We start from the raw sequence: 20,539 nt of genomic DNA, 5'->3' as shown, positions 1-20,539 counted from the left end.
CCAAGGATACTGGTGCCCCTCAGTTTCAGGTGTAGACCATCCTGTTTATAGAGGTCCCACCGTCCCCAGAAAGAACCCCAGTTATCCAAAAACCGGAATCCCTCCCTCCTGCACCATCCCTGTAGCCACGCATTTAAGTGTTCTCTTTCCCTATTCCTTGAATCTCTATCACGTGGCACGGGTAACAAACCAGAGACAACAACTCTGTTCGTTCTAACTCTGAGCTTCCAACCTAGCTTCCTGAAAGCCTGTCTAACATCCTCGGCACTCCTCCTACCTATGTCGTTGGTGGCAATGTGGACCACGACTTCGGGTTGCTCCCCCTCCCCCTCCAGGACCCGGAAAACACGATCAGTGACATCACGTACCCTTGCACCTGGGAGGCAACATACCAATCGTGAGTCTCTCTCGTTCCCACAACACCGCCTATCTGTGCTCCTAACTATCGAGTCCCCAATTACTACTGCTCTGCTCTTCTTCACCCTTCCCTTCTGGGTAACGGGGACAGGCTCCGTGCCAGAGACCTGGGCCCCGTTACTTACCCCTGGTAAGTCATCCCCCCCACAAGTATCCAAAACGGTATACTTGTTCTTGTGGGGTACGGCCGCAGGGGGTCCCTGCACTGGCTGCTTCCTCCCAGTCCCCCTCACTGTCACCCATCTATCTGCCATCTTTGGAGTTACTACTTCCCTATAACTCTGATCTATGACCCCCTCTGCCTCCCGAATGATCCGAAGTTCATCCAACTCCAGCTCCAGTTCCCTAACACGGTCTTGGAGGAGCTGGAGATGGGTGCACTTCCTGCAAGTGTAATCGGCAGGGACGTCGATGGCATCCCTCACCTCATACATGTTGCAGGAGGAACATTGCACCGCCTTCACTGCCATCCCTCTAAAGCTAACTTTTATTTTAAAAAAAACTGGGTCTAAAGAATACAACAAGCAAAATTCAGCACTTAACATCTGTTGTGGTAAGTAGGTATTATTAGGTTAGAGGAGGAGGGCGGGTGGGAGGCACTACCCGTGTAGTGCCTCGGGTTCCTCTCCTTCGCGCTTTTAAAGGGGGAAAAAACCTACCCAGGTAAGCTCACACTAACTGCTTCCGGGTCTCGGCTGCCCCTCTGGTCGTCGTCACTTCCCCCTGGTGCTCCCGCTCTTTCTGTGAAGAGAGAGTGAAAGAGAAAAAAAAAACACCGCTGCCCGCTACCGGTAAGTACTTTTAAAACCAAACAGTCTTACCTTCGCTGCTGCTCGCACTGGAAATATATTAAAAATATACTCTTGAGTTTTGAACACTCCCACCTTAGGGAAGAGATCTTTTGCTATTCACTTGATGATTTTAGAAAACTCTAAGGTCACACCTCAACTTCCTACGCTCCAGTGAAAAAAGTCCAACCTATTTTTATATCTCAAACCCTCCAAACCCAGCAACATCCTGGCAAATCCTTTCCAAACCCCCCTCTAGTTTAATAATATCCTTCATATTACAGGGCGACCAGACCTGTACACAGTATTTAAGAGGCCTCACCAACATCCTGTACAACCTCAACATGACAGCCCAACTCCTATACTCAAAAGGACTGAATAATGAAGGCAGACACGCTGAACACCTCCTTAACCACCCTGTCCACCTGTGGCGCAACTTTCAATTATTTACCTGAGCCCCTAAGGATCTCTGTTCTACAACACTACCCAAGGCCTTACTTTTACTTGTATAAATCCTGCCCTTGTTTTATCAAAATGCAAAACCTTACATTTATTTAAATTAAACTTCTTCTGCCATTCCTCAGCCATTGACCCAATTGATCAAGATCTCTTTGATTTCTTAGATAATCTTCACTGTTCACTATACCACCAAGTTTGGTGTTGCCTGTAAACATAATAACCTATATTTTCATCCAAATTATTTAAATAAATGGCAAGCAAAAATGCACCCGGTACTGATCCTTGGGGAACACTGTTCATCACAGGCTTCTGGTCCGAAAAACAACCCTCCACCACCGCCCTCAATCTTTAATTGTTTTGGAGTTTACGTGTTTGCATTTGCAAAAATTCATGAGAGTTCTCTTGTATGATTGGTGCTTTCCAATTTCTTGTAAAATTCTACTTCCTGTCATGCTTTACTTTCATGACTGCTTTCAACTAGTTAAATATGATAGTTGTATCAAAATTGTATCTAAAATATACTTCCAGGTTTGCCAACTTTTGCTTACTACATCTCCAGAGCTACCAATCTGAAATTAAAAACTTTTAATTTTAACAATTCCTCATTTATTAACCTGACATGTCTGTCTGCAAGATTAAATACCCTGCAGTACAAGCCTCCAATTCGAGTGTTTAAGATCCTATGCCTACCTATCATCCTTCTCATCACAAATTTCAGAAGGATAGATAGACAGTGAAGCACAAGGAAAAGATGAGAATCAAATGAGGAAACTGACAACTGAGTTTGGGTAAGAAAAGTGGATGGGAAGCCAAATGGAGGTTAGTGAGAAAACATCTGGAAGAGAAATAAATAACCAAAAGTGGCCAAAGAAGCCAGATGAAGCAGAGATGATAGCTAGTAAAGAGAAGAGTGAAAATTGTGAGGGAGAGAGAAATAGTCAAGGGCATGGGATTGGAATGAGATTCATGAGGGAGAAACAGAAGAGAATTGAGAAGGTGAAGCAAAAGAGAGCTGATCCAAAAAAGAGAATTGGATAAAATAGGCTGAAGTAGGAGAGAAGTAAATATTGATTTGTTTTCTTTATCCTTTGGATTTTTTGTCTCCTTTTAGACAAAGGAGAACCAGTGGATATGGTGTATCTGGATCTTAAGACTGCTTTTGATTTATATAAATGACTCCAATGAGGGAACCAAATGCAATATTTCCCAGTTTGCTGATGACACAAAGCAATGTGAATCGTGGGAGGAGGTGGTGGATGTGATCTGGACAAGTTGAGTAATGTCCATAGAGAGATTCCCATTTAATCTTTCGACACATGTGGATTTGAAAGACAGTATCTGAGGAACCCTAGATTGTTTTCAGTGCATCTTGCAAATGACTGCTCCTAACATTTGAAGGGAGTGAATGTTTGATGTGCTGCCAAACAAGCAGGATGGCTTTTCCAGAATGGTGGGAAGCTTCCTGAGTGTTAGAGTTGCACTCATCCAGTAAGTATTCCATCACACTCTAACTTGTGTCGTGTAGATGTTGGGCAGGCCTGGGGGAGTCAGGAGATACTCACTGCAAAATTCCTAAACTCTGACCTGTTCTTAGTACTTAAGTGACTAATCCAGTTCAGTTTTTGGTCAACAATAGCTCCCAGAATATTGATTGTGAAGGATTGAATGATGGTAATGCAATTGAATGACGACTGGCTGCAATGGCTAAATTCTCTCTTGTGGAAAGTGCTATTGTCTAGCACTTATCAGCCCAAGCCTGAACATAATCCAGGTCCTTGTGCATTTGGATTGCTTGAGATTCTGAAGAGTCATAAATGGTGCTGAATATTGTGCTAGCATGAGCAAACATTTTCATTTTAGACCTTTTGGAGAGAAGGTCATTGAAGCTGAAGATAGTTGGATCCTGGACACTCCCTTGAAGAACTCTTGCAAATATTACCTCGAACCTAAATGACTGACCTCCATCAACCATTTTTCCAAGAGATAGATATGACTCTTCCTTCTGATTCCCACGGACTTTAATTTGCAAGGGCTCCTTGATGCCACATCCAGTGTCTTCAAATGTCAGCCACTGGCATTGTCTCTCTGGAGTTCATCACTTTTGTCCATGTTTGAACTCTGGCTCTAATGAGGTCAGAAGCTGAGTAGCCCTGGCAAAACCCAGAGTGTCAGTGAGCAGCTTATTGCTAAGTAAATACAGTACTGTTGTTGATTTCTTCTATTACTTTACTGATGATTGAACATAGACTGTCAGGTGGCAACTGGCCAAGTTGGATTTATCCTTTTTTTTTGTGTACAAGATGTACATGGGCAAAATTCTGCATTGTTCAGTAGATGCTAGTGTTGTACTGGAACCACTTGGTTAGTGGCACAGCAGGTTCTGGAGTACAAGTCTGCAGTATTACCATCAGAATGTTGTCAGAACCAAGCCTTTGCAGTATTTAGCATTTTTAGCCATTTTTGGACATCATTTGCAATGAATCAAATTAGTCAATGCTGTGATTCTGGGTACTTCCAGAAGAGGCGGTGGTGCATCATCCACTCGGTACTGCTTCTTGAAGATTGTTGTAAATATTTCAGCCTGATCTTTTGCTTGTGCTTAGCTCCCTCATCATTGAAGATGGGAATATTTGTGGAGCCCCTCTCCTCAAGTAAATTATGTAATTGTCTGACGCCATTCATGACTGGATGTGGCAGAGCTTAAATCTGATACATTGGTTGTAGAATCACCTATTTATCATTCACTTAAATTGTTTGGTATGCATATAGCCTGTTTTGCAGCTTCATCAGTTTGATATTCATTTTTAAATATGTCTGGTAGTGCTTCTGACATGCCATCCTGTATATTTCATTAATCCCATGACCTGATGACAAGAGTGGAATAGGGGATATTACCAGGCCTCAAGGTTACGGATTGTATTTCAGTACAATCCTACTTTTGCTGATGACCCATAGTACATCATGGGTGTGCATTAGAGTTGGTAGATATGTATGAAATCCATCCCATTTAACATATTGGCATTGTCGCACAACACAAAGGCAGGTTTCCTTAATCTTCACAAGAACTGCATGGTGCTCACAGACCAGTTGTATCTTAGGCAGACAAATTGGTGAGGGAAGTCAAATATGTTTTTCCCTCTTGTTGATCCCTTGAAAGCCTGCAGACAAAGTGTGGCAGCTATGCCCTTTAGGACTCAACAGCAGTGGCGTGGCAGAGACACTCTTGGTGATGGACATTGAAGTTCTCCACCCAGAATACATCCTGCACCCTTGCCATCCTTAGTGCTTCCTTCAAATGAAACCCAACATGGACGAGCACAGATTATTAAGCAAGAGGGGAATAAGCAGGAGGTTTCCTTGTCCTTGTTTGATCTTATGCCACATGGGATCGAGAAGTCAATGTTGAGGATTCCTCAGGCATCTCCCACTTGATGTGTACATTGCTGGGTCTGACTAGGACATATACAGGGATGGTGATCTTGTTGTCTGGGACATAGTTAATTAGTAAAGTTGCTTTATCAGGTTGGTTAAGTTTTCCAATAGTTATTTTAAATTCCGCTTCCTTTTGTTCATGTTTTAACTGTAGTCTTTAAGTAAGTTCTGTTTTGCTTAAAGCTGAGTGGTTTGACCATTTGCATCAGACCTATAATACTCACTTCACATCTGCCTTTGAAATAAGAAAAAAAGTTAGGATCTAGGCTACCCTCTTAAAACATTTTGATGGGGTCTGGCCTGGTTCGTAACAACAGAAAAGCTAGCAAATAAAGTATGACACTTGTCAGGATATATTAGGTCAGATGATCAAAAACTTGCTCAAAGTTTTAAAGTCTGCCTCTAAGGAGGTACGTGAGGTAGAAGGACAGTGAGCTGTAGGAATGGTTTCCAGCATTCAGTAACACACTAAATGAAGGCATGACCACCAGAACGAAGGACCCGATACCCAACATGAGCAAAACTAATGTAGTGTACAAAATACCATGCAAGGACTGCACAAAACACTATATAGGACAAACAGGAAGACAGCTAACAATCCGCATACATGAACATCAACTAGCCACGAAACGACATGACCAGCTATCCTTAGTAGCCACACACGCAGACAACAAGCAACATGAATTCGACTGGGACAACACTACTAACATAAGGCAAGCCAGACAGTGAACAGCCAGGGAATTCCTAGAGGCATGGCATTCAGCCACAAACTCCATCAACAAACACATCGACCTGGACCCAATATACCAACCCAATATACCAACCACTACAGCGTACAGCTGAAACTGACAACCGGAAGTGGCAGGACAGACCACTATAAACACCGGAGGAAACATCAAAGAAGCGCTTCGCAGGAGGCTCCCAAGCACTGATGTCGCCTAGCCAGGGGACGAAACGTTTGCAACAAAAACTTCCAGCTTGGCGAACAGAACCACAACAATGAGCACCCGAGCTACAATCTTCGCACAAACTATGACCACCAGTGGTGAATGACTGAAGTTGAGATTGCTCAAAAAGTAGCGAATAGACCATAAAAGTTATGTTGGAGATGTTTGGAGCTAGAGGAAATTACACAGAAAGGAGGCATGGGGAGGTATTTGAAATGGGAACTTTAAAATTATGACTGGAAGCTAATGTAGGTTAGTGATTACAGAGTTGATGAGAGAATAGGGACTTGTTGAGAGGTTTTCAAAAAAAAAAAAGGATGAGCATTGGATTACTCCAGCATTGCAGACAGCAGAATGTGGGAGAGCACTGGAGTGGTCAAGTCAAGAGCTAGTGGAGAAATAAATGAGGATTTCCCCAAATGAGCTGAGACAAGGACCAAGCTGAGTGGTGCTACAGAGGTGGAAATAAGTAGTCATCATGGTGGTGTGAATAAGATCTGGAATTCAACTCAGAAATCAAGTTGTAAACAGACTGTGTTGCTCAGAAGAGGGATAGAATCAATAGCTCAGGAATGGAGTTTTAAACAGAGACCAGAAACAACCGCTTCAGTCTTCATGATATTTACTTGGAGGGCATTTCTGTTTCTGTGCCCAATGTCAGATGGGAAGTCTGATAACTTAGTTCACTGGAGAGAATCGATTGGTGAGGTAGAACTGGGTATCATCATCGTTTGTTAAAGCTAACATTAAACTTTTGAATGATGTGACTGAGGGGCAGCATATAGATGAGAAATGGGAATGGGATCCAAAAATAGATCCTTGACAGACACCAGAAGTATCAGTTTGAGAGTCATAATAGACATCACTGTAAATTATTTATTAGCTTTACAATCAGATAGATAAGAATGGAACTATACGGGTGCAACTTCAGCCAGTTTTGTGATAATGGAGAGTTATGAGGTCAATCATGTCCAAGATTGAAGACAGGTAGAGAAGGACAAGGAAAGATTACCTTTATCGCAGTCATGTAATTTACCTCACTAGTGAGGCAGGGGTGGAGCTTGATTAGAAAGATTCAAACATGAAATTCCAAAAAAGATTGGAATGGATTTTGAAGGTGATGGAACACTAGGATATGAAAGAAATGAGAACTTGAAGACCGGGTCAATGACTAGATTATTGAAGAGAGACGATGAAAACAGATTTTAAACAGAGCGATAACACTTGACTATTAGCTAACGATGGACCAGGAAATAAGCTTGTGGGACCCGGAGATTGGTCTCATGAATATGCAAACATACTCTTCATAAAGCTATTAGGTAATATTAAATACTGACAAGCGATGATAATTATCCCTGAACAAAGCATCAAATTTAAAATCTTCACTGAACATACTTAGTGAAAACATTATATTTTGTTACAATATACTATAGTACAGATATCTGTAAACCAACTCAATATAGCATCACTATTTCTCCAATCTCACTTCCAACTCTGTTCACTGCTCATGGTAGAACACAATAGCAAAGTGGACAGTTGCATCAAAGTGCAAACAGTGCTGCGCCATCTACACTGAAATCCTAAACAGCCACATGACCCAGTATCAAACAGCAGAAAAATCTTCACCACTCACTAAGTACCCAAGGAAGCAGCTTACATAACCATGAAACCAGTTCAGTTTATTAGTATCATATATCATTATCTATTTGGTCATGTTTTAGAATCTTTAACATGCAGGCATGCTTGTTTAAACTTATTCATGGGATGCGGGCATTGCTGTTTGGGATATACTACAATACCTTACAAAGCTTTATGCCAAAACATAGAAATTTATAAAATCATGAGGGGCATAGATAGGGTCTTCTAGGCTGGGGAGTCCAAAACTAGAGGGTGTAGGTTTAAGGTGAGAGGGGAAAGGGTTTAAAAAGGACCTGACTGGTAACTTTTTCATGTAGAGAGTGATGCGTGTATGGAATAAGATGCCAGAGGAAGTGGTGGAGGCTGGTACAATCACAACATCTAAAAGGCATCTGGATGGGTATATGAATAAGAAGGGTTTAGAGGGATATGAGCCAAATGCTGGCAAATGGGATAAGATTAGTTTAAGGTTTGGTATGCTTTCCTTTATTGGTCAGAGTATTGAGTACAGGAGTTGGGAGGTCATGTTGTGGCTGTACAGGACGTTGGTTAGGCCACGGTTGGAATATTGTGTGCAATTCTGGTCTCCTTCCTATCGGAAAGATGTTGCGAAACTTGAAAGGGTTTAGAAAAGATTTACAAGGATGTTGCGAGGGTTGGAGGATTTGAGCTACAGGGAGAGGCTGAACAGGCTGGGGCTGTTTTCCCTGGAGCATTGGAGGCTGAGGGGTGACCTTATAGAAGTCTCCAAAATTGAGGGGCATAGATAGGATAAATAGACAAAGTCTTTTCCCTGGGGTGGGGAGTCCAGAACTAGAGGACATAGGTTTAGGGTGAGAGGGGAAAGATATAAAAGAGACCTAAGGGGCAACATATTCTCACAGAGTGGTACGTGTATGGAATGAGCTGCCTGAGGATGTGGTGGAGGCTGGTACAATTGCAACATTTAAGAGGCATTTAAATGGGTATATGAATAGGAAAGGTTTGGAGGGATATGGGTCGGGTGCTGGCAGGTGGGACTAGATTTGGGTTGGGATATCTGGTCGACATGGACTGGTTGGACTGAAAGATCTGTTTCCATGCTGTACATCTCTATGATAGCTGGTTGGCATGGACAAGTTGGTCTAAAGGGTCGGTTTCCATGCTGTACAGCTCTGATGCTATAACTGTCACTCTTGACAGAGTTGTATGGCTCGAGCTCTTCCAGCATTTTGTTTTTATTTCAACTAAACTTTCGTATATTTACTTCTGTTGTTGTGTAAATTTTACCCAGTAAAAACTGCTAACTCAGTGCCCTAAATAAGCTCACTGGACTTCTCAAATGAAATCCAGGTAGAGGTCAACTTTGAATATCTGGCATTATTTGAGGTGGTGTGGGTAAGAGAAGGAAAGCAGAGTGCTTTGTGCAATCCACCCATCATGTATATTTTAACAAGGTAAAAATAATTTGAGTATTGGTTATCACAGATCATCTTAAAAGAAGTAACTATACCCAATTTCTGTAACCATATAGGTCATAACTTCAAGCAACCCATGACGATCGCACCCATAATTCACTGATGGGAATGTGGGAAGAAAGACAACACTGATTTCATTAGTTGGTCTCAAAAATAATAGAACAGATGTGATATGCAATTGATACAAATACCAAATAGATATACAATCATCTAAGAAGCATATTAACTCTCATAAACCAGTGGGTTAGTTGAATAATATAGCCTTTTGAAAGAAGAAACCAGAATTCAAAACACTTAATATGATGGCGAATAGGTGAAAGAAACACAAGTAAAATGTGAAGAAATGAAGATGTATTTTACTTTCTCTGCCATGCTGCATTGTACGGGGTAAATATAGCCACTACTAGCTATTGTTAATGAAACTAGATTTATTTAGGATATCTGGTCGGCATTGATGAGCTCGAACAAAAAGTCTGTTTCCATGCTGTACATATCTATGTCTGTACTAGAGTAGAGTCAGTCTATGGTTTTTTGGGGAGAAAGTGAAGACTGCAAATGCTGAAGAGTCAGAGTCTAAAAGGGTGGCACTGGAAAAGCCACTTTAGATGTAATAGCCCTTTGCACTGGGAAAGTACAGCATGTCAGGCAGCATCCGAAGAGCAGGAAAGTCAATGTTTTGGTTAGAAACCCTTATGAAGGCTTTTATGCCCAAACCTTCGACTCCCCTGCTGCACAGATGCTGCCCGAAATGCTGTACTTTCCCAGTGCCACCCTTTGTTAAGCTCTTAAAGGGCTATTTCATCTAAAGTGAGTATACCAGTGGCCCATAACGTTAACACTGACTTCAAAGATGCCATGACACACAAGGAGCATTTTCAACATTTTCTACATTTTCTGTCAGTTATTATGTAACAGAAAATAAAACATTTAAACTATTAATACAACAACTTTTCAACTTGGGTTGAACGTTCGCTGTAAGGTATATTTTCAAGCCAGTTTATTAAAGCAAAATTAAAGAATAATAAAGTACCAGACATTGAGCAGCAGATAACTGCAGACCTGTTTTAAAACAAAAAGATTTAATGTATCTTTTATAGATGCTAAATGCAAATAAAAACAGGCAGAAAGGTAAAATACAAACTAAGTTGAATAAAGATGCTTATGGTGCACGAATAAACATGTTTATTGAACTCAATTGATGTCACTTGATTATGTTTTGTAATTAATATAAATGTGTGACTAAACTGAAAATATTTTTCTGCAAATAACATTGCCAATCCATAACGGGAAGTTGAATTCCCAGAGGAGGGCTTGCATTGCAACCACAGCAACAGCCAGGTTGAATTGCTGGGGAAACCTCCAGAAGTGCCCAGAATTTCAAAAGCTGATTGGGGACAGATGCTCGCAGGTAAAGGGATGGCTGGAAAATGAGAAGCCTTCAGAAATAATGAGTCCAGACACAGTATATACCTGTTAGGGTGAAAGGAAAGGCTGGTAGGTATAGAGAATGCTGGATGACTAAAGAAATGGAGGGTTTGGTTAAGAAATGAAGGAAGCATATTTCAGGTATAGACAGGACAGATTGAGTGAATCTTTTGTTTTATAGAGGCAGAAGGAGTATATTTAAGAGGGAAATCAGAAGGGCAAAAAGGGACATGAGATAGCTTTGGCACAGAGGGTTAAGGAGAATCCAAAGGGATTGTACAAATGCATTAAGCACAAAAGGGTAACTAGGGAGAGAATAAGGGCCCCTCAAAGATCAGCAAGATGGCCTTTGTGTGGAGACGCCGGAGATGGGGGAGGTATTGAATGAGTATTTTGCAACAGTGTTTTCTGTGGAAAAGGACATGGAAGATACAGAATGTGGGGAAATAGATGGTGACGTCTTGCAAAATGTCCATATTAAAGAGGATGAAGTGCTGAATGTCTTGCAAAGCATAAATGTGGATACATCCCCAGGACCTGTGAACTCTGTGGGAAGCTAGGGAAGTGATTGCTGGGCCTCTTGCTGAGATACTTGTATTGATAGTCACAGGTGAGTTGCCGGAAGACTGAAGGTTGGCTGGCGTGGTGCCAATATTTAAGAAAGGTGGTAAGGACAAACCAAGGAACTATAGACCGGTGAGCCTGATGTCGGTGGTGGGCAAGTTGTTAGAGGGAATCCTGTAGGACAGGATGTATATGTATTTGGAAAGGCGAGAACTGATTAGATATAGTCAACATGGCTTTATGCGTAGGAAATCATGTCTCACAAACTTGATTGAGTTATTTGAAGAAGTAACAAAGAGGATTGATGAGGGCAAAGCGGTAGATATGATCTATATGGACTTCAGTAAGGTGTTTGACAAGGTTCCCCATGGGAGACTGATTAGCAAGGTTAGATCTCATGGAATACAGGGTAGACTTGCCATTTGGATACAGAACTGGCTCAGAGGGATCCAAATTAATGTGTTTGTTGATCGAGTTCCAATTAGAATGCCATGCTTCTAGGAATTCTCGTGCGTGCCTCTGTCCGGCTTGTCCTAGAGTGGATGTGTTGTCCCAGTCAAGGTGGTGTCCTTCCTCATCTGTATGTAAAGATACTAATGAGAGTGCATCATGTCTTTTTTTGTGGCTTGTTGATGTTCATGTATCCTGGTGGCTACTTTTCTGCTTGTTTGTCCAATGCAGTGTTTGTTACAGTTCTTGCAAGGTGTTTTGTAAATGACATTAGTTTGCGTGTTCTCTGTATAGGCTCCTTCAAGTTCATTAGCTGCTGTTTTAGTGTGTTGGTGTGTTTGTGGGCATCCATGATGCCAAGAGGTCTGAGTGGTCTGGCAGTCATTTCCGATCTGCCTTTGATGTAGGGGAGAGTGGCTAGGGTTTCTGGATGTGGTTTGTCTGCTTGTTGGGGTTTGTTGCTGAAAAATCGGCAGAATGTGTTCATTGGGTCCCCGTTCTTTTTGAATACACTGTATAGGTGATTTTCCTCTGCTCTTCGTAGTTCCTTTGTGCTGCAGTGTGTGTTGGCTCGTTGAAATAATGTTCTAATGCAACTTCGTTTGTAGATATTGGGATGATTGCTCTGTAGTCCAGTATTTGGTCAGTATGTGTTGTGTTCCTGTATACGCTGGTTTGAAGTTCCCCATTGGCTGTTCGTTCTACTGCGACATCTAGGAATAGCAGTTTGTTGTTTTCCTCCTCTTTAGTGAATTTTATGCCAGTAAGGGTATTATTGATAGTCTTGAAGGCCATCTTAGTAAGAGGATTAAATTACAACTTCCAGGATGCGGACAAGAAAGACCTCTTAGCAGCTTTAGAAATAACACTGAAAGATGACAAACTCGCAGAAGAAACCCAGCAAACCATCAGACGATCATACCAGCATTAAGCAGGAAAAAGGAAGGAAACACACAGTACACAAGAAAGAAAAGCCTCATCCTGTATAATTGCAGCAAGACATTCTTGTTCCTGTAGTCAAGCATCTCTTGCTACGAAGGCCAACGTATAATCACTGGTTCACCAGGACAAGATATTGTTGAACATTACTCTCTCTTAACTTACAGCCACTCATTCAAATAATTCCACAGAATCCCTACAGTGTAGAAACAGGCCGTTTGTCCCAACAAGTCCAGACTGATTCTCTGAAGATCATTCCACCCAGACTCATTCTTCATCCCACCACCACCACCATCTCCACCACCATCACCATCCTGGGTAACCCTGCATTTCCCATGGCTAACCCACCGAGCCTACACATTCATGGACACTATGACCAATTTAGTATCGCCAATCCACCTAACCTGTAGAAGGGAACAAGAGCAGCCAGAGAAAACCTACATAGACATGGGGAGAATGTGCAAACTCAGTCAACCAGGGCTTGAATTGAGCCCAGGTCCCTGGCACTGTGAGGCAGCAGTGCTAACCACTGAGCCACCTTGCCACCCTTCAAATAATAATCACTCCTTCTTAGTTTTGCTAAAGAGGATAACTTCACATTTATCCACATGATGCTGCCTTTCATTTTGCCCAACATCTCTGCATTTTCCTCACAGCTCACCCTTCCACCAGCTTTTGTGTCATTGGAAAATTTTGAGATATCATACAGGGAGCCCAGCTATTCACTGTAGTACTCCACTGCCTGCTATTTAGAAAAAAGACCCATTAATTTCTATTTTTCCTCCGGTTTGGCTGATCAATTTTATAGCTTCAGAACTTGGTATAATCACTACTTTTTACAGGATGGTAAGAGAATTTGTTGTTGTAAAATTTTACGGTATTTGATATGTTTCAAGAATAGCACTTACATGTAATAAAAGCTGAATAAGCCACAAATTTGAAATTTTAGCTTTTGGAAAAGAAAACTAGCAAAATACTGAAACTGTCATTTTCTGCCATGTTATAATTTTGATGCTCAAATATAGTTGATACATCTTTTCATATTTGAAGATGTATCTTCACATGTTACAACCTCCAGAATATGAGTTTACTGCATACCAATATACTAGCATATACACATTATACTAGATTAAGCGTACATTTTTGTCTTGTCATGAAAATTGAATTATTATTGTCATGCACTTTTTAAACTTCTGTTTTCATTAAAGCTTGTAGGAGGACAATTTGACTTGGAGATGAATTTCATCATACAAGACGTGGAGAGCATTGCTTGCATGGTGAAGCTGTTGGACAGCTGCGATGTTACCTGCCAGGCTGAAGTTTGGAGCATTTTCACAGCAATTCTGAAAAAAAGTATTCGCAATCTACAGGCCTGTACGGATGCAGGGTTGATTGAACATGTTCTTAAAAGAATTCATGGCGTTAACAATATGATAGCAGGTGGGGAATTGGTTTGTTTTGGAGTGTCTTGTCTCTAATTATAGCCTATTGAGTTGACGTGAGAATGCAAAGCTGGAAGATTTAAAATGATAGAGTTGGCTTGATCAAAAATTGTTTGCTTTTTATTTTTTATGAAGTTGCTGTAGGCCGACTGAACAGATCTATATTGCATAATCGTTTTTCAGGAGGATGATTATTTTAACATCAATACCAACCAAATGAATAACAGAGCTAGAAAATCTGCATGTCCAGATTGTCTTCATTAGGTTTTGAATTTGAATTCGGGAAGTGAGCATTCAGAACATGCAAAATCCCATGGGTTGAAAACAGAAGGTATGAATGTGCACCTCTGGTTTTAAACCCAAAAGCATGTGCATTGCAATGGTATATTCATTCCAATGAGCATGTATTCTTTTGAATAAACAAAAACAAAATTTACTGGAAAAACTCCGGTTTGGTAGCATTCGTAGAGAGAGAAAACAGTTCATATTTCAAGCCCAGTGACCCTTTGAATTTTTTTTAATGTTAAGTTAAATTTCAGTTCCGTAAATCAGACAGTTTTTCAGGTATTCTCAGTTTGCATGGTCAGTTTTTAAAAATAACAATTCCTGATGAAGAGGTTTATGCCTAAAACGTCCATTCTCCTGCTCTTTGGATGCTGCCTGACCTGTGCTTTTCCAGCACCACACTCTTGACTAATCTTCAGCATCTGCAGTCCTCACTTCCTCCTTTTAAAAATAACAAATCTAGTTCATTTTTAGCACTGTTTAATCCTAGGAATTAGTGTTGGTATTAATCTGACACCTTTTCAGTATAGTTGTAACATAACTACCATTGGTCAACCATGTATGTGAAGATGAATGCAAGTGATTGGTAATAGCAGGAGCATAAATGAAACCTGGATCTCAACTATGCTGCCAGCATTTTAACATGTCGCAAAACATCCTACTGATCATTGTATTCAAATGTCTTCCTGACCTTGTCCTTTCTATCTGTTGCCCTCCTCCCCCACGTATCCCAATGATTATAAAGTGGTTTAAGAAGGCAGCCCTCTCTATGCCCTTCTCCAGGGCAAAGGTTATGGGCAATAAATGCTTGCTGAGCCATTGATACCCACTCGGAGTGAATTTTAAAAAAAAGCTTGCCCCTTGCGCATTCCTGATTTTAATTGTTCCTTCTTGGTTGTCATACTTTTGCATGGTTAATGCGCTAAACTCTTATATTCCACCACCCCCTCCCCGCCCTGCATGCAAAAGAAATCTTTCCATTAAATCTCTTTAGGTTTTAAGGAGTATCTTAAACAACTGTTTGTGACTAAATGTTTGGACATGTGGCCTAATGTGGCTTAATTTCAAATTTTATTGAAACACTTGCATGCTATTTTGGGGAATTTCTTTTATCATTATAAATGAATGTGTTGCTGTTCTGTATTAACATAATCTCAGCAAGCCATATGACCCAATTAGAAGTTGAAATTACTTGACCAATCCTAGATGGAAGTTTTAAAATTCACCTTTACGCATGTTAGATGAGGACTCGATATTGGCACATTGCAAGTGGCCAGGAATAGTTACGTCAAGGGATATGACTGCACCGGTTGGCATGCACCTTACAGATTTTGTCCAAGTTATTATTGAATTCAATACGGAGTTCCTTTTTGATGGTGACTTATAACACACATATGATCTAAACAGATACCATTGAGGATTTCCTGAAAAATGTTTTTGCCTCCTTCCCCTTAAGGTTTTGTGTTTATCGAAGTAGTACAAGTAAGTATTGGGTAACCAAATACTAATATTTCTTTGCTTGTAGGAGGTCATTTGAGGGAAGACCATGCATATTACTTATTAATGACTTCAGTGTTGTTTGTGTGCTGATTGGGAGATGTCATCCGAAACAAGCAAAATCAAAATCAACCCTAGAATTTTCACTTGAATTGTTTGAGACATTTTTAAATTTCTTAGATGCTTACCAGAAGAAGATGTTAACTTCGCACCCTCTATATGATATGTATTGAAGTTCAGTCTGCTTTCCATGACCTTTTATTGGTTCATTCCTAAATGAAATCTGAGCATAGTGGAATCCTTTTTGGAGGGACTGGTAGGTTTTTGGGCTGCCTGCCAGATTGCTTTTATTTTTAAAATAATTTTTCATGGGATGTGGACATTGCAGGCTGGCTAGCATTTTATTATCCGTTTAAGTTGCCCTTGAGAAGGTGGTAATGAGCTGCTGCCTTGAACTGCTACAGTCCACGTAATGTAGGTTGACCCACAATGCCCTGAGGGAGGGAATTCCAGAATGTTGACTCAGTGACAGTGAACAGCTTAGAGGGAATCTTGCAGGTGGTGGTGTTCCAATGTATCTGCTGTCCTTGTCCTTCTAGATGGAAGTGATTGTGCTGTCTTAATGACCTTTGGTGAATTTCTGCAGTCCATCTTGTAAATAGTACTGGGCATCTGTGATGGAGGGAATGGAAGCCTGTGGTTGTGGTGGCAATCAAGTGGGCTGCTTTGTCCTGTATGCTGTCAAGCTTTTTGAGTATTGTTGGAGCTGCACTTATCCAGGCAAGTAGGGAGTATTCCATCATTCACCTAACTTGTGCCTTGTAGATGATATGTATTTGGGAGTCAGGTGTGAGTTACCTGCTCTTGTAGCCACTATGTTTATGTGCTCAGTCAATCCTGGATGGGTTGAGTGTTTTGAAGAGGTGATAAAGAAGATTGATGAAAGCAGAGTGGTAGATGTTGTCTATATGGACTTCAGCAAAGCAATCAATGAGGTTCTGCTTGGTAGACTGGTTAGTAAGGTTAGATCACATAAGATACAGGCAGACCAGACCAATTGGATGCAAAGTTGGCTTGAAGGTAGGAGCCAGAGGTCGTGGTACAGGGTTGCTTTTCAAGCTGGAGGCCTGTGATCAGTGTGCCACGAGGATCAGTATTGGGTCCACAGCTTTTCATCATTTATATAAGTGATTTGAATGTGAATGTAGGAGGCATGGTTAATAAATTTGCAGATGACACCAAAATAGATGGTGTAATGGAGAGAGAGGATGATATTTTTTAAGAGTAGAACTGGACCTTGATCGGTTATGCCAATGGGTTGAAGAGTGGCAGATGGAGTTTAGATAAATGTGAAGTGTTGCATTTTGGTAGGGCTTGTACTGTGAATGGTAGGGCCCTGGGAAGTTTTGCGAACAGAGACCTTGGGGTGCAGAGGTATAGTTTCTTGAAAATTGAGTCACAGGTAGACAGGGTGGTGAAGAGTGTTTGGCATACTTGCCTTGATTGGTTAGAACATTTAGTGAAGGAGTTGGGTTGTCATTTTTTGGCTGTACAGGACATTAGTGAGCCCACTTGTAGAATACTGCATACACTGCTGGTCGCCCATCTATAGGAATTATGTTGAATTTAAGAGGATGCAGAAAAGATTTACAAGCATTTTGCCAGGACTGGAGGGTTTGAGTTTCAGGGAGAGGCTGAATAGGCTGGGGCTATTTTTCCTGGAGCGTTGGAGGCTGAGGGGTGACCTGATAGAGTTTTATAAAATTCTGAGGGACATGAATAGGGTGAATAGCCAAGGTGTCTCTGCTAGGATGGGGAGTAGAAAACGAATGCGTTTGAGTTTAAGGTGAGAGGGGAAAGATTTAAATAGGACCTGAGGGGTAACCTTTTCATGCAGAGCATGGAGCATGCCATGGAAAGAGCTGCCAGAGGAAGTGGTGGAGGTGGACACGGTTACAACATTTAAAAGGCATCTGGATGGATGCATGAATAGGAAGGTGTTAGAGGGATATGAACTAAAAGCTGGCAGATGGGATGAAGTCAGATTGGGATGTCCGATTGTCGTGGATGAATTGGACTAAAGGGTCTGTTTCTCTGCTGTTTGAATCATCATTGTCACCTCTTCAAAAAAAAACTCAACTTAGTGAGACGTGATTCCCCATGCAAAAAGCCATGTTGACAATCCCCTAATTAGACCTTGTCTTGCCAAATGCTGCTCCTGGAATCCCCTCCAACAACTTAATTACCACTGATTAAGGGTCACTGGTCTACAGTTCCCTGGCTTTTCTTTACAGCTTTTATTAAGTAATGATGTCTCATTATCCAACCTCTAGTCTTCCGGCATCTCACCCGTGGGTGTCAATGAAACAAATATCTCAGCAAGGGGCCCAGTAAGCTCTTCCCTAGCTTCCCACACAGTTCTAGGAAATATGACATCAGGTCCTGGGGAAGTGTCTACCTTTATGTATTTTAAGACTTCCAGCACTACCTCTTCTGTAATATGAGCTCTTCTCAAGATCTCACTATTAAGTTCCCCAAGTTCCATGTCCATTCCACAGAAAAACGGATACAAGATATTCATTTAGTATCTCACCCATCTTTTGTGGCTCCACACATAGCCCCATTGATATTGCATTTCCAGAGTATTACTTTTGTGTTATTGATAGAGATGAAATAATTACTGATCATGTTTGGATTGGAACAGCATAAATGTTTGTCGTATCGGCAAAACACATTTAGCAGGGATAGTTAATGGTGAATTTTATAACTTAGTGCTAGTAGCTTATAGCATAACTATTTTAATTCACTTCCAGCTTTTAACACTCAAGTTAGCAGAAATCAGGAAACAGTCAGAGAATTGGTTACATGGTAAAAATTTGGATGTAGGTTTGCTTGCTGAGTTGGAAGGTTTCTTTTCAGGTGTTTCGTCACCATATTAGGTAACATCTTCCGTGAACCTCCGAATGAAGCACTGGTGGTGTAGCCTGCTTTCTCTTTATATGTTTGGGTTTCCTTGGGTTAGTGACGTGATTTCCTATGGTGATGTCATTTCCTGTTCTTTTTCTTAGGGGATGGTAAATGGGATCTAAGTCAATGTGTTTGTTGAGAGAGTTTTGGTTGGAATGCCATGCTTCTAGGAATTTTCGTGCATGTCTCTGTTTGGCTTGTCCTAGGATGGATGTGTTGTCCCAGTCAAAGTGGTGTCCTTTCTCATCTTTATGTAAGGATACTAGTGTGAGTGGGTCATGTCTTTTTGTGGCTAATTGATCATGCATTCTGGTGGCTAGTATGGTGACAAAACGTCTGAAAACGAACCTTCCAGCTCAGCGAGCAAACCTACATCCAGAACCTCAACCTGAGCGACAAATCTTCTCAAAACTTGCTAATGGTAAATATTTGTCTTCTGTGCTAATGTGTGCATCCTATTCTCACAAGGTAGTATCCCCCATTCACCCCTCTCAAAATGTCTGTCCCCAAGGACTGCTTCATAGCTTTCTTGAACCACTTCTATTGTAATTCATTAAAGATCACTCTGTACATATAAAATTTGATAATTTGAGTGGCCTCCTGGTGTCATTGTTTTCTCCCCCATTAGCTGTCTAGAGTATTTCCTATAACCTCTGAAAGCCTGAACCAATCTCTGCAGATCCAGCAAGGTGTGCAAACCTTGTGGCAAGACCTCTACTTTACAAAGATTCAGTTTGGATATGGTCTCCAGACTGTGTTTTGCCCAGCCCTAATCACTAAGATGTTTGAACTTTTGTGTTTGCTTCAGCAAATACTCAGCTGGTGTTAATACAGGAACATAATAGGGCAAAAGTAGAAACTCCGGCCAAGAGATATTAGGAGAACTGAAATGAAGCTTGGTCAGAAAGGTACAAAGAGATTATGATGGTACAGAGTCATGTTTTAAAGGAATGTGGTGAAAACATTAAGAAGAAATTCCATTGCTGATTGCCTAGACAATTAAAGCCAATGGTTGGGTGAGGAGAGTTGGAGATTTACAAGAGACAAAAGTTGGAAGAAATCTGGGTGGTACTTTCGTTGAGTGTATTTAATTCACTTAAAGTTTGACCAAAACAGCAGTACACCTTATGTGAAAAGGAAAGATAATGACACCCGGAAGAAGTAGTTGTTGCCACAACTTAAGTACATCAATAGTTGGTTACTCTTTCACATAATCATAGGAAATTAGAATTTTAAAATTTAGCAATTCCAAGGCAGTTAATGTGTATGGTAAGAAAACAATTTCTATGTAAGCCAGACTTCGGTCAACAAAGAAGAGGGAGCTCTGTTCATTCACATCCTCATGGATTACCTGAAATATAAGAAAATATCATGGTGTTTGCTGGATTTGACCATGGATTACCGTCCACATTTTAGTAATGTTGGAAGATCTGAAGGTTGCAATTTTCATCTGCAAAAGCACAAACAAGTAATAGATTGGTAATTCATTCTGCACTTAGTCTAATTTTCTTTTCTAGTTTCTCCTTTTAGACTTAAAGAATTTTAGCATTAAGCATTTGAGCTGAAATACTGCATGATTTTATTTTGGCAAATTTATATAATAAACATTGTCAATTTATAGAAAACTTGAAGTGGCTTACCAGTCCTGTCAGAAAAGATTGCATGCAAATGATAATTACAGTGCATTTTTCTCTGGCCTGTCCAAAGCTTGCATCACATCAGAGCTGTTTCACATGATTCTCTGTTTTGTCTCTGCATTTCCAAACTCTCCTATGTGACACCTTTTCAGTAAAAGGTGTTTTATTGAGGAATGTAAAAAGGTCTGAAATTAG

At 40.8% G+C, this 20,539-nt stretch overlaps 1 protein-coding gene across 2 annotated transcripts in view; it reads left to right on the top strand.

Annotated features, from left to right (window-relative positions):
• Window positions 1-20,539, top strand: part of lrba (LPS responsive beige-like anchor protein) — an 875,634-nt gene that overhangs the window by 22,252 nt on the left and 832,843 nt on the right. For both annotated transcript variants that reach the window (XM_043699606.1, XM_043699616.1), the window contains exon 2: window positions 13,725-13,956. In XM_043699606.1, the coding sequence (XP_043555541.1) occupies window positions 13,725-13,956 (232 nt within the window). The remainder of the gene's footprint in view (window positions 1-13,724; window positions 13,957-20,539) is intronic.

The sequence above is a fragment of the Chiloscyllium plagiosum genome, chromosome 1 (assembly GCF_004010195.1).
Source record: "Chiloscyllium plagiosum isolate BGI_BamShark_2017 chromosome 1, ASM401019v2, whole genome shotgun sequence".
Taxonomy (NCBI): Eukaryota; Metazoa; Chordata; class Chondrichthyes; order Orectolobiformes; family Hemiscylliidae; genus Chiloscyllium; species Chiloscyllium plagiosum.
This window is presented reverse-complemented; position numbering and strand designations above follow the sequence as displayed.